This window comes from Erpetoichthys calabaricus, chromosome 3 (assembly GCF_900747795.2).
Source record: "Erpetoichthys calabaricus chromosome 3, fErpCal1.3, whole genome shotgun sequence".
NCBI lineage: Eukaryota > Metazoa > Chordata > Cladistia > Polypteriformes > Polypteridae > Erpetoichthys > Erpetoichthys calabaricus.
In genome coordinates this window covers 34,078,365-34,093,867 of record NC_041396.2, presented here as the reverse complement: position 1 = coordinate 34,093,867, position 15,503 = coordinate 34,078,365, and the positions used below count along the sequence as shown (strand labels likewise).

The 15,503-nt window shown below is 39.7% G+C and overlaps 2 protein-coding genes across 4 annotated transcripts in view; both read right to left on the bottom strand.

The window, feature by feature from the left end:
• The window catches only part of LOC114647908 (CUB and sushi domain-containing protein 1-like), a 65,815-nt gene extending 60,117 nt beyond the window's left edge, over nucleotides 1–5,698 (bottom strand). For 2 of the 3 annotated variants that reach the window (XM_028796613.2, XM_028796614.2), the window contains exon 1: nucleotides 5,496–5,698. In XM_028796613.2, coding sequence (XP_028652446.2) covers nucleotides 5,496–5,583 — 88 coding nt within the window. In that variant the 5' untranslated portion in view covers nucleotides 5,584–5,698. The remainder of the gene's footprint in view (nucleotides 1–5,495) is intronic. The other variant, XM_051924824.1, reaches the window with a different exon arrangement.
• Nucleotides 1–15,503, bottom strand: part of LOC114647906 (C4b-binding protein alpha chain-like) — a 522,597-nt gene that overhangs the window by 319,706 nt on the left and 187,388 nt on the right. The gene's annotated exons all lie outside the window — the stretch shown is intronic.

Genomic DNA, 15,503 nt, shown 5'->3' with positions numbered 1-15,503 from the left:
GATATGTGGCTTTGGGTGTCACACTGCAACAATTCTCAAGTCTGTACATACTAGGGGCGTATGTGTAATATGGACGTTTCCTTTAGATATGTGGCTTTGGGTGTCACACTGCAACAATTCTCAAGTCTGTACATACTAGGGGCATATGTGTAATATGGACGTTTCCTTTAGATATGTGGCTTTGGGTGTCACTTCTTATTGATGTGGGGGGGTGATGATTTTTGTTGCGCGAGCGTCTTCTTTCTTTTTGTGTTCCAGGGGCTTGTTGAATCCGCCTGTTTGTGTGTGTCCCGTCCGTTGCTTGTAGGGTGTGTGGGGTGGTTTTGTGTTCTTTTTTTTTGTGTTCCAGGGGCTTGTTAAATCCCCCTCTTGGTATGTTTCCCGTCTGGTGCCTGTAGGGGGGGTGGGGGGTGGGTGCCTTGCTGTTGTGCGCGAGCGTCTTCTTTTTTTTTGTGTGCTAGTTTCGTGTGCAATGGGTTTCTTGCGGCGCCTGCTTTTGACTACTTTTTTCTGTGCTTTTTCCTTTTTTCTGTGCTCTTGGCGCCTCATTTCTTTGACTCCTTTTTTCTGTGGTCTTGTCCGCCTCTCGCGGCCCCTCATCCGCCTCTCGCGGCCCCTCATTTCTTGTGGCGCCTGCGCAGTACGTCTTTTTGCGGCTACGGCCCATGGCCGGATGTCCCTGCGTCCATCCGGTTTAGCATTCTCGGTTAGTAATATGGATCAGTTACACTGTAATTGTATACATCTCCGTTAAAGAGAGTATTTAAGCAACTTAATAGAAGGAAAACACTCAAAAAATATCACAGAGGTAAACATGCTGTAATAGATACACAAGTAATACAACAATAAATACAACAATAAACATTTGCGTTGTTTTCAGTTCTTCCTCATTTCATGTTATCTTTGCATCTGAACCTCTGAATTATGCCTATATCGCTTACACAGCTAGGGCCAGAAGAGTCTGTTGAAATTGAAAAATCAGTTGATGTAAGTGAGCTCAGCTCAGAAGCAGGACTGTTTATCAGTCCACCGCTCTTACTGTATATGTGGGTGACCATCTAGTGCTAGCTGTCTCTCTGGTTTCCTCATTCACCATTACATTAACAAATTGTTTTAGTTTACCTAATTAAGCTTCCCCTTCTTAAATGATTCCCACTTTGTGTTTGATAGGTGGGGCCTTTTGAACTAAACATTTGAGAAATTATCGGATGTCATGTGCATACCCACTGTAGTGGCTCTTACACCCACTATTCATTTACTTCTGTCAGCTACTAAAATAAATATCAAAAATGTTTCTTGCAAGAATAAAACTTAAACTAAACAAAAAAGTTACATGGGCAATCAAGAAAAAGCAAACTCTGAGAATTGTCAAAGCCTTATGATTAAATTATGAAACCTACTAAAGAATCAGTCGTTTATTAAGCAGCAGATAAAAAAAAAAAAATAGTACCACGTCTGAAACTACTCAACATTCCCTCTCTCAAACAGTAACACACAGGGTTAGACATGGTAAAGTCATACAGTATAACCACAGAACATTTGCTACAAGTGATAGCAGTGTAGGCGTTTCCACTTATGCTTTTGTATCAGCATTAGCCATTGAGCAGTCAGTTTTAATTTTTTTCTCAAAATGGTTCCCAAAAGCCTGAAGGCTTTTTCAACAGCCTTAAGACCAAGGCAGAACCCCATCTAGGAAGAGTTTTTCATGGGACACCCAGATAAAAACCCACACCTACACACACTGGAACACTTCTATAGTCTCCACATGGACATCTACATGATGTTTACAGAAATCAAAATGCCTACAATATACCCACTGGAACAAACACGTAATGTGGAAACTCTAAAGGGACAGAATAAGGATTTAAATCCAGATACCTGCTGCCATGATGTCTCATGATAAATAATCACACTTTTAGTACTTATTGATTTTTAAAATAAAGTTGAAATCTTCAGCAGTACTGGATTTTAGTGTTGACAACAGTACTTTTAATTGGTTGCTGTAACCAAAGCTGTCCAATTGCTCAGTTCAATTAATTGGTCATGATCCTTGCTATTCTATACTTTGTTTTAAGATAGGCACAGGTTGCTGAAAAATAGCACTGGGTGTGGAATGTATTGTGTAAACAAGGAGAATAAAATCCAGGAAATTAATATGGTAAAGACTGATGTAATCTTTTACCTGCAAGGAAGAAACACATCATACAGTATACACACATACAAGTGCCTAGCAAAAGCATTCAGACTCACTAACATTTTACAAATGTGGCTAGATTACAAATTCTGTGTACACATCTGGTTCCAACCTGTATTTTTATTGTGAACTCAGATGGTCAAAAGGAAAATTTTAAAGACCTGATTAGTCATTTGTCAGCATACAGTACATCTTAAAAAAATAAATTAATTAAAAAATGCCGACTCTGTTTGTCTTTAGATTCCATACATCCATTTACGCCACGTTTTACCATGATGACACATTTAAGTCTTCTGCTAGTTAGTGCCTACAAGCTTCTGAGTTTTTCCAGGTGTTTCAAGTTTTGTGGCAGGCACAATGTCATTTTTAAGGCCAAGAGTTCAACTGGGCTTCTTATGGAAATGTATCCTTTTACAGCTGAACCACTCAAATAATTTTTGACTGGGATAACTGACCTTTGAAAAGGTGAATCCTCTCCCAAACTTGAGATTTTTTAAGAAACTAAAACAAATGCCAGTGTAATATTTCACTTCCACTGTGACATATCACCTTGTCTCTGCAGATGAGGCACACCCAAACGGTGATAATGCTGCTGCAGATGGGAAAGAGGCTCATGGGGTATGTGCAACAGTACGTTTGACACACATTCATTTTGAATGTTAGCCAGAAATTTCAGTCTTGGTTTCAACTGACAACCAGGTCTTGTGTTAAACTTAGTTGGCTTAATCTTGTGTTTTCTGCCAAACTGCAGATGGGCCTTAATGGAAATTTAGATGATTATGATTTGGGTTTCTTTTTTGCTATCCTTCCACACAGGCTAGTGTCAAAGAGAACTCAATCTAATTAAATGATGCACCTGTGCTCAACTGTCATCCACTGGCCTCTAGGTTTTCTAAGGTGATCGATGGCCTCTCACAGTCTTTTCTCATTGAGTCTCCCTCTTGTTCGCATGCACAGTTTTGACAGATGCATTTTTATAAGGAATGAAATCTGGCTTTCATTTCTGGATTATCATGCCAACAATGAACAGAGAGAGATCGAAACACTGTGATATTGTCTGAAACAAAATACGGACTGAAACAGGATGTGGATCATTTGAAACCCCTCGATATTATTTTTAAATGCCTAAAATACTTAGTATGTACTATATGTACAGTATTTTGTTTGTTGTCTAAAGTAAGAACTAGTAAGGTCAAAAAACAACAATAAACATTCAACATTCCAGTCTTATGGTAAGTCTCCTTGCAAACTTCTAAGATTGAGTTCAAGACAGGAAACATCTTTCATCTCTGGCCAGTTTTATCATTAACCCATCAATCAATTATCTGATCTGGTTATAACCAATCAGGGTCACAGTAACTGGAAATCATTAAAACAATATTGGACAAAGCCAGAAATCAACAGCAGCTAGGATAGCAGATATCACAGAACAATTTCTGGAGTCTATCCAGCCATATATCTTTTAAATTCTTGCTTATTCTTATGCAGTGTTGCAAGGAGTTGAAATTTATTCCAACAACACTGCATGACAAACAGGTGCAAACATTAATCTGGGTACCAGTCTAACACAGAGCACATTTCATAGGAAAGCGTATCTATTCACTATAAAACTTGCACCATGTTATTTCTGATTGGACCGATTCTTCATCTTTTATTTATAACTATGTGTGCCTGATAGTTGTATCATAACCCTCCTATGCAGTAGTACTCAAACTGCTTTTGATGAAGGACCACAGCGGCTAAAGTCAAATCTAACATGCATAATTATGCGTTACACTTTCCAAGTTTATTTACAAAAGGCATTTATATGTAAAATACTAAGATTTAAATGTAACAATTTTTTGTGCTTCAAAGTCTCAGATTTTACTTTAGTCAGTAATCAGTAACAACCTCTTTGCCATGAAAACCTATTAACAGCAGGCAGCACTGATGTATTCATAACTGGCAGCATGGAGTTAAAGGACTGCCTCTGCCAGACATGGGTTCTACAGGCTGGCATCAAAATGAGTTTAGAAGAGAGACCTGCGCAGTGGCTTACTGTAGATTAGCAGGACTGGAGAGAAAGTAAGGCTGAATAAGTGGCACACATAAGAGGCAGAAAGTGAGAGTGACAGACATGGAGAGGTAATGACAACAAGCAACCAGTAGCAGAACAGGAAAGTGTAGAACTGAAGCAGAAGTTGTTACTGTCTGCAAGAAACTTAGATGGTGTGCTCCACAGCAGTGGTTTCAAACCCATTTCTCATGTATCTAAATATATTGATTTAATAGTGCCGATATCATTTGGCAGTCTTAATTGTTACAACTAAATGTAAATACATAACAAAGTAACATATCTGAGCGATTTAAAAGTCACTTCACCCTGATGGCTGTCAGTCTTAGACCACTTAACTCACAATTATAGACCACACTTTGAGAACCACAGTTCTAGTGCAATGCATTATTGTGGAATAAATAAAACTGAATTTAAAAAGGCTTAATGCAGCTCAGGTCCATTGAGGCTTTATCAAGTGAAAACTGGGTGATAGGTTACCAGTACATTTCGGATGAAAAGAAAGCATACGATATATTGAAACTGGCGAGATGTCTAATTCTGCGTGAAGGAGTATCTAAGGGAAAAAGGGGTACCAATTGAGGAAATGTATATTGCGACCCCAAACAGAAGTGGAAACAGCATTACAAAAAGATTACTTCTAAGTAGTCTATGTAAAATCGGATATTACCAAAACAACAATTTTGCCGCTACTCGGGTATTGAAAGCTGTACCACTAAAAGGCAATCCAATGGAATGACAGCCTATTTGGCTAGCGAAATGTTCTGATCAATTTTAAAACTCTCAGTAGAAGCCACAGGCCAGACCCCTATAGTTCGTAAAACCGATGTGCACCTCAGAACACTCCCATAACTCCTCATGTCACCCGGGGGTACACGTCAAGTCGCTGGAATCGCGACACGGAGAATTTCATTTAAATGAGGATTCCAGAATACACTCAAATAGCCCTAATATTACAGGCAAAGTGAACTTCACTTCACTTCACATAAAGGAAGGTTACTACTGTATGTTTGAAGGGAAAAAAAGTATACAGTATACACAAGCCAAGTCTGAACACTTCCTACTGCCTTAAAATATCACAGCTTACAGAACCAACGGCGGCATGCGCAGATACCCTGTCTCCCCCTATCAACAGCAACCTGCTTAGCGGCTATTTACGTTACTCATTCAACGTCTTCAACAATTCAGTCGCACCCAGCCCGGCGAATCACCTTCGGCGTAACTTATTCGTCGTGTAAGTTCACTGACCTGTGACCTGGGCAGTCAGGCTGATCCCCAACAGCAACAACTCAATGATGGGGCCGCCGGTTGCTCGGCGTTTACTCTGCCTATCCATGTCGCTCGCACGCTGATCGACTGTGGGCGCGCACCACACGCACAGCGCTTTAACATAAAATGCGCGATTCAGTCGAGAAGCGCGCCGCCTTCCTCACACATCAAGAACCACTGATGACGCTCCGGCCCGAAAGATAAGGCTGCACAATTAAAGCGAAATCGTGTTCCAAGAGTTACGTGACGTCACCGACACCCCCTGCCAATACAAGCATTAGGAGCCGAAGGATGGAACAAAAGAGAACGAGGGAGCAAGTCTTTTATGAATCCACATAGTATGCCTCATATTTCATTCCTTAAAAAATATCCTCATGTCGTACTGTCTGTTAGTTCGCGTGAAACACCAGAGCTTTCAATATTGGCGACAAGTCTAAATGCACGTGGAGATATCTCGTTTGGAGCGTAGTGTGTACATTTCGGAAATTTCAGATCGCCCCCCCCCCCCCTCCATTTAAAAAGCAATGGAATTACCAAAATCTTACAAATTAAAAGCAGAGAAACAATACCTTTCCCAAGTGTATTTTAAAAGAGGTTATTTCATGACATACACTGGATTAAGAACCTACTCAGACCCCTTCACTTTCTGCATTGTAATTTTAATATTTTAAATTGATAACTTTGCCATTTTTTACCCATCAGTCTACCTTCAGTAATACATAATGACAAAGTGAATACATGTTTCCAGAATGATTTTCAAATTTATCAAAAATTAATAACTGAAATCTCTCATTAATATAAAAGTATTAATACCCTTTGCTGTGGCACTCCATATTGTGTTCAGGTGCATCCTGTTATCCTTGAAATGCGTCCAGAACTTGATTTTACTCCACATGTTGCAAACTGAGTTGATTGAACATAAGTTAGTAAAACAAACTCTTAATCCAGTACTTTGTAGAAGCCCCTTTGGTAGCAATTTTAGATTTGAGTCTTCTGGGTTAGTCTCTACAAGCTTTGCACACTTGGATTTGTGCCATTTCTTTCATTCTTCCTGCCACATCCTCTCAGGCTCTGTTAGATTGGGTGGAAAGTGTCTGTAACCTACCATTTCCAGGTCTCTCTACAGATGTTCTCTGAGGGTTTAAGTCTGTTTGTTGGCTGGGCCACTTAAAGGCAGTCAGAGGTTTGTCCCAACACCACTGCAGTATTGCCTTGTGTGTATGCTTGATCTTTGTTATGCTGAAAGGTGAACTGTCACCCCAGCTTCAGGTAGCGTGCACTTTGGGGCAGGTTTTCTTCAAGGACCTCACTGTATTTGGCTACATTCATCCTTCCTTCAATTTTGACCAGTCTCCCTGTCCCTGCCACCCCCAATAGCATGATGCTGCCACTACCATGTTTCTCTGTAGGGATGGTAGTAAGGAGGTGATGAGCAGTGCCTGGTATTCACTAAACATAGTGCATGGACTTTTTCCCTCAGAGTTCAATTTGTGTCCCAACAGACCAAAGAAACGTTTTCCTCATGCTCTCGGAATCTATTAAATGCCACCATATACCTTTTACTCAAGAGTGGAGTCTGTCTAGCCACTTTACCATAAACACCTGATTAATGGAGTGCTCCTGAGATGGTTGTCCTTCCAACATATTCTCCCATCTTAGCAGAGGACTTCTCAAGTTTAACCAGAGTGACCACTGTTTTCTTGGTCACCTGCCTGACCAAGGCTCTTCTTGCCTGGCCAACTCAGGAAGTGTCCTGGTGATTCCAAATCGTTTCCATGTTGGCAATTATTCAGACCACTGTCCTCCTGGGAACACTCAAATCTTTAGAAATACTCGATCCCCTTGCCCTGGTTTATACTTCACCACAATTTGATTGTGGAGGTCTGCAGAGAGTTCCTTGGACTTCCTGCCTTTTTCTTTTTGTCCTGACATGCAGCATGAATTATGGGACCGTATATACTGTACACAAGTTTGTCTATTTAAATGATGTCTTATCAGCTCAGTTTTCCACAGGACTCCAATCAAGTTCTAAACACATCTCAAGGAGAATTAAAGCACAAATGATGTACTTGACCACACTTTGGAGTGCCAGAGCAATGAGTCTGAATATTTCTATTGAGAGAGTTCAATTCTTGATTTTTAATAAATTTACAACCTTTTCAGAAAATAAGTTTTTACTTTCTCATTATGGGTTATTGAGTGTAGATTAACAGGCAACATTTACAAAAGTATCCATTTAAAATAAAATCTTCAAAACAATAAAGTGTGCAGAAAGTGAAGGGGTCTGAATACTTTCTGAATGCACTGCATTTATATGTCTTTTTTGCTGAATTAAATAAGTAAACCAAAATTAAAAATGGTCCTAGTCTGAAACCAGTTATCTATCCACAAACACATCTTCCTGTTTTGCAGCCATCCATCCATCCATCCATCCTCTTCCGCTTATCCGAGGTCGGGTCGCGTGGGCAGCAGCTTGAGCAGAGATGCCCAGACTTCCCTTTCCCCGGCCACTTCTTCTAGCTCTTCCGGGAGAATCCCAAGGCGTTCCCAGGCCAGCCGAGAGACACACTTCCTCCAGCGTGTCCTGGGTCTTCCCCGGGGCCTCCTCCCAGTTAGACGTGCCCGGAACACCTCACCAGGGAGGCGTCCAGGAGGCATCCTGATCAGATGCCCAAGCCACCTCATCTGACTCCTCTCGATGCGGAGGAGCAGCGGCTCTACTCTGAGCCCCTCCCGGATGACTGAGCTTCTCACCCTATCTTTAAGGGAAAGCCCAGACACCCTGCGGAGGAAACTCATTTCAGCCGCTTGTATTCGCGATCTCGTTCTTTCAGTCACTACCCATAGCTCATGACCATATGTGAGGGTAGGAACATAGATCAACTAGTAAATTGAGAGCTTCGCCTTGCGGCTCAGCTCCTTTTTCACCACGACAGACCGATGCAGAGCCCGCATCACTGCGGACGCCGCACCGATCCGCCTGTCGATCTCACGCTCCATTCTTCCCTCACTCGTGAACAAGACCCCGAGATACTTGAACTCCTCCACTTGGGGCAGGATCTCACTACCAACCCTGAGAGGGCACTCCACCCTTTTCCGGCTGAGGACCATGGTCTCGGATTTGGAGGTGCTGATTCCCATCCCAGCCGCTTCACACTCGGCTGCGAACCGATCCAGAGAGAGTTGAAGATCACGGCCTGATGAAGCAAACAGGACAACATCATCTGCAAAAAGCAGTGACCCAATCCTGTGTCCACCAAACCGGACCCCTCAACGCCCTGGCTGTGCCTAATTTGCAGCCACCCTTCCTTATACAGGCTTCCAGGGTACTTCCAAGATACCACTCTTTTCAGAGAAATTAACACATGATGCCTATATTGAACCACCAAATTATGTGACATGAAACCTGACATAAATCTATCAATCACATTTTGGTGTAACTGAACACCAGAGAAAGAAAAAATACAAAGGTAGTTAGTAATGACTAGTTTATGAAAGCAACAACAAAACAATGCATTTCATAATAAAAGTAAAACATCAACCCCCCCCCCACAACTGTAAGAAAGAAATGCCCATTTGTGAAGTGGTTCAACTGCCCTCTCTGAAGTTACGTCTGTCTCTTTCTAGAGGAAAATTGTACTTTGACACAGATTTCTTAGGAGAAATAGCTTTAGACAAAAATGAGACATGAGATACAACTGAGGTAAAAGGAGCCAAAATTGAGAATTTGGTTTGAAAACAATGTTAGATCTGTTTCTAGTCTTGCTTTAATCTCTTTCAAGACTTCTTATTTTTTTACTTATTATTGCCTTTAGCTAAGGTGACTTGCAACATTTGAGATACATCCATCCATTTTCCAACCCGCTGAATCCGAACACAGGGTCACGGGGGTCTGCTGGAGCCAATCCCAGCCAACACAGGGCACAAGGCAGGGACCAATCCCGGGCAGGGTGCCAACCCACCACAGATTTGAGATACAACACGTTGCATTTTTCTTGTTTTCCTAATTGGAGTACATGCAGGTGAGGTGACTTTCTTGTGTCACACAGTGGTGTTAGTAGTAGGATTAGAACCCACAACTGCTGGGTTTGATATCCAGAGCCTTAACCACTATGCCACAGTGCCTGCCTTTTGTTCTAGAATGAGTATAATCTAACTGGAGAGCAGTAATACATTACAGCAAATAATAGTATTATTGAGAAGAAAGGACTACAATTTTGTAATCATAGTAAAGTGTTTTATTACCAGAAACAACTATCCATACATTTCACAGTATATTATTGAGCACACAATACAAATACTTTTGAACTACAAAAAAAAATGTTGTCACTACTTGGAAAATCTGAGCCTGTTGTGTGACATTGCTGAGATCTCTGCTGAAACTCAAGAGGAGACACTTGAGGGAATACTGGGGTGTTTTTTCCTCTTATTCGGATGTCATTGATGTCCAGGAAATAACTAAAAGATATTAAAGAGATCTTTTTTGGATTTTCATTTCAGTGGGCCCTACTTTATTGCTCATTACAGTATAGTTAAACTTCTAATCTGGTTTGCACCACATCACTAAAACACAGACTTTTCGCTACAGCTGATGTCTTTTTAAAAGAACACCATTACCAACCGATCATCATGTTTCATCCTGAGACAAACACATCAGTGTCTCTTAGCTAGTCAGCTGATAAATGGGATACATCCTTCCTGTTTTGGGCACACACTGGCATTTGTGCAGAATTATAAAGCTGTTTATATTGCTAGTATTGCTAGTCTAAGTAATAGAGGTGAAAATAGTTTGGGATTTGTTATGTCCCTTCCCATGAGGTAACAGAATCTTAAATCATTCCACCTTGTGCATATTTCTGAAATTTTACAAAAGGCAATATATTGGATCCCTATCCTCAGAGTCACTAGGGATCTGCGCTGGCAATTGGAAGGTTACCAGTTCAAATCCTGTAAATGTCAGAAGTGACTACTCCATTGGGCCCTTGAGTAAGGTCCCTAACCTGCAATTGCTTCATCCTGGGTATAACGTTAATCTGCATCCAGCCCTCCAAGCAGGTCCTCCAACTTGCAGGGAAAACTTGGGGGTTGATGGCAGGATTGGCACTCCAGCAACTGTAAAAAACCTCACACTATTCCAGTGTGTATGCTGAGGTGTCACCCGCTGCACAGCTGCACTCAGGTCCCAATCCGATTGATTCATTGTGTGGTGGGTGCAGCAGAACGCTGTAAAATCTGTGCACGCTTCCAACTATATATATAATACTAGGGGGGCTTTGCCCCCAGTGCCTTCGGTGCCCAACCCCCAGTTGCACCCAGAATATTAGTAAAATCTGTAAATGTACAAAAGAAAAATTATTATTTATTGGAGTCAAAATCACGAAATTCTATAAATATGTAAAAGAAAAATGAATCATTATTTAAGAGTAAAAATCATCAAATGAGAATAAAATATTTACTCTCTTACCGATTGGAGTATTCCAGTTAAACTGAGGTCCACTATGCTTGATGAGTATGTATAAGAGACTAAATAAAAGATCAATTCATTTTAACTGACATTCTTATAGATAAAAAAACTTTTTTTAAAAAATGACTCATTTAAATAACAGGAAAAATCACGTGAAAACTAAAGTGGTATGCAATGGGTCATCGTAACTCGACCTTCAGCTATCTAAATCATCGAAATACAATATTGGTGTTATGAATAGATCATTTTTTTTAATAGTTTGTTCCTGTGAAAGAACGTTTACTCGATCAAAAATAAAAACCATGACTATGTTGATATTAAAAACCACAACTTTCATGATATTGTAGTTTATAATTTAAAAACAGAATAAAAATCTGAAAATCTAACAACATCACATTAAAGTTCGATAAATTCTGAAAAGAATGATACCAAACATATACATATAGGTATTAAAATAAGCACAATTTTAAGTGTGATAAAAAATGTGACATAAAATCGTTACACTTTTAGGCTTAGGATTTTATACTGTATATAGAGAGTAGATATAAGATGCATCAGATTATATTATATGAATTTATACAGTAGGATGTCAGGGTCACAGTGGTTATTTTTCATCCATGGAGAATCCCAATTTGATAGAGCAATGCATAGCCACTATTTGCTGCGTAATATACCCAGGTAATGATATAAGTAGATTCAGTAATGGCCAGATAAATATTCCTTACAGGCAGACATAGTATAAAATTACCGTTGACTTCAGAAGTTCACCCTGCAATTTCTAATAAATTCATAACCAAAGCAGTGATCTCATCCAGAGAAACGGACTCACCCAGTAAGAAAAAAAGCCTCCTGGGTTTAGGTGTTTCTGGAAGTACTAATTCTATTGTGACTCTATTGCAGCCTATAGAAGTAACAAGTCTGATGTATGTCCTGTGAAACTTCAGGTTACTGGACTCATAGCTGGAAACAAGAGTCGGTAACATCTATCTAGTCTGTAATATAAATAGTATCCATAATAGAAAACAAGCCCCCTAGGAACAGGTACAAACCTGAATGCACATATAAAGAATGGGCAGATTAAAATTTTTTTAAACCTGACCAATCAAGAAAAACACCAGAAAAAACACAAAAGTTTTATTTTTCATCATAATCTTTGTGAACAGTAATACGCTTGTTATAATATTCATAAACCTTTTTTTTTACCACAGAAATATGCTGTGAGGTGAAAAAGGAGGCCTTGGCACCTTAGTGAATCTATAGCTTTACAGTGGAGGCTTTGGAACCTGTGAAATATGAAAAAGGGATGATTTTACAGCTGGCTGTGATATTTTTCTCTGATTGCCAGAGATGCTAAGAAGAAATTGACATACAACTGACTTTTTGAGGCATGTTATCAATGTAGAATACAAATTCAAAATTATAAAAATTGTGTGGATGATTTTCCTAATGCAGACTGAGAAACTTGAATTTCTTTGGTGTTGGAGGGGCATCATGCTTCCATTGCTTTTGACACTGCATCACAGCAATTTATCTACATTTTGATCTCTGTTATAAAATTCTTCTTAAATTTCTTCCAGTCTGAAGTGATTTCTTCCAATATATATTATTCCTTGGGAAATTACATATGGTGATGCTTTATATCAGAAGTCAATATTCTGGCCAACTACGGTGTAAAAAACTCTCATTCATGTTTTATTGTTCTTTAAGAACTGATTTTCCTAATCCTCACAGGTGGCGCAGTGGTAGTGCTGCTGCTTTGCAGTAAGGAGATTGTGGGTTTGCTTCCCAGGTCCTCCCTGTGTGGAGAGCGCTTTGAGTAGTGAGAAAAGTGCTACGTAAAGATTTATAATTATTATTACTCGTGATGAATCTGTATAGTACCTGTACCACCATTCTTTGATTGCTCCAATGTTGATGTTCTGTTTAGTAATTAGTAATTTTAGTAGTTTTGCTCCCTGTTGTTCCCTCGTATATATTATATGATATAATGAGCACTGATTAGCATTTGCAGTTGTCTGAAAGTCCCATGTAAGACACCTGCTGTAGCATTAGAGGTTTACTACTGTGTTCTTCAGCTCCCCTTATTTGTCAGTTTTCCCCCTATGTGAGATGGGTGGTCTTGTGACTAAGTAGTAATGTGGATTTTCTGGTTTTTACTCTAGATTTTACATTCTCCCCCTGGCTGGTGTTCATAGTTATGTTTCTTGTTAGTTTTATTTTATTCTATGTCATTTATTTGTATTAATTTTTATTTTATTTATTATGCACATTTTTCTACATGTGTGTTGGCAGTGGGGAATGAGTGGGGAATGAGCTTGATTGGCATTTGCCATAGAATACCAGAATTGGCAGGTCCACCACTGGCACCCTGTGCTTTTCACAGATGAGAGAAGGTTTACCCTGAGCACATGTGACAGACATGAAAGGGTCTGGAGAAGCCGTGAGAACATTATGCTGCCTCTAACATCGTTCATCATGACCGGTTTGGTGGTGGGTCAGTGATGGTATATCTGGGGAAGTATATCCATGGAGGGACACACAGACCTCTACAGGCTAAACAACAGCACCTTGACTGCCATTAGGTATCGCAATGAAATCCTTGGACCCATTGTCAGACCCTATGCTGGTGCAATGGGTCCTGGTTTCTTCCCGGTGCAAGACAATGCCCGGCCTCATGTGGAGAGAGTATGTAGGCAGTTCCTGGAGGATGAAGGAATTGATACCATTGACTGGCCCCCACGCTCATCTGATCTAAATCTGAACACCTCTGGGACATTATGTGTCAGTCCATCCAACGCCGCCAGGTTGCACCCCAGACTGTCCAGGAGCTCAGTGATGCCCTGGTCCAGATCTGGGAGGAGATCCCCCAGGACATCATCTGTCATCTCATTAGGACCCTGCAGCCCCCACATCCCCCCCCCCCCCCCAATGTGTCAGGCATGCATACAAGCAGGTGGGGGCAATACAAACTACTGAGTACGATTTGTAGTTGCTGCAATGAAATTTCGGCAAAATGGACAAGCCTGTCGCATCATTTTTTCACTTTGATTTTTGGGGTGTCTTTGAATTCAACCCCCTGTAGGCTGATCATTTTCATTTTCATCAAACGATGTGGCATCCTTTCATTCCTAACACATTACCCTGTCCATATCAGTATAGATGTCCAGCGGGATTTTTTTCCCATTGATATTTGATGTATTTTCAAGGTGTTCCTTTAATTTTTTTGAGCAGTTTACATTGTTCTCTAGGTTTAAAAAATTAATGATAATGTGACAACTGTTATTATGGTTTTCATTATCCATACATTTTAAACACTAAATGCTAGAAACTTGTAATTCACATATCTTAATACACAAGTGTTAATGTTTGACTGCTCAGCAGCTTAGAATACCCCTTTCAGGTTCTGGCTCAGAAACATTTTGAATATCCACATACATATAAAGTGACGAAGTAGGAGCAAAGGTCCTTGTTTAAATTGTACCTACAATATAAAGTACTGAGGAGTCAAAACCATTATGATTAAACATAAATAAAATGACAAAACAAACCCAGAGTCAAAAACAAGTGAGTATTTGAGAACAAAAAGAGGCAAGAGATAAAGAAATGCTAGACAAAACATCATAAGTGAACTCTAAAATATAGTATAAGATAGTGGCCAAGGTCAGCTTTAAATAACAGATGGTTCTCATTTAATACGTCATCATCCAATTAGTAGGAGATTCCACCTAAGAAAGCGGCTGCGACCAAGTATGCAAACAGAAACAAAGCAGAGAAATCATGCACTTTTGGCTGCCTGATGACATCCAGGTTAGGTTAGTTTTGTTTCTTCAATTTATTCTGGGCTGGATAAATTTGCCTTTGGTCTATTCAAATATTTAGATGTGTTTACATATAATACAAGTAGCACCTGCTCAGATAGTCATGTGTATCTGTCTGCATGAACAAATTGGCCTCCAATGGAACAATTTTGTTCTAATATGGCACACTTGTTCTTTAAATAAATTTGTCAAGACAGTTTTTGTTGAGAGATCTGGAACATATCGCACTCTACAAAGTCTTGAAATTTCAAAATCTCCCTTTGAAAACCAGTCGCAAAACAGAGAAACATTCTATGCAACTTCAACTGCAGATTAGTTTAGTTTTTAGTTTTTCAATTTTACCTTGAGAGCGGTTAAACCAATTTGTATATTTTGTATATTTCCCTCTTTTTAACTTCTGATAGCCGCTCCTAATGGCAAACAGATTCCCAACATAAGTTAAAGAATCACCAGCAGACGGATTCCCAAGTTCAGTCCTGTGGTATCATTGTGGCTGTGGGTTTTTATCCCAACAATTTTCACAATTAAATGCAGTTTCACAAGTAAAATGATCTAATTGTTTAATTAGTCTTTTTCTTCTCTTACTTTGTATTCAGAAATATGTGTTAGTATATTTACATGTAAACAAGATTCAGAAATTTGCATTTTTGCTATATCTTTAAATATTAGCTTAATTTTATCACATTCTTTTTAATTCACCTTTTC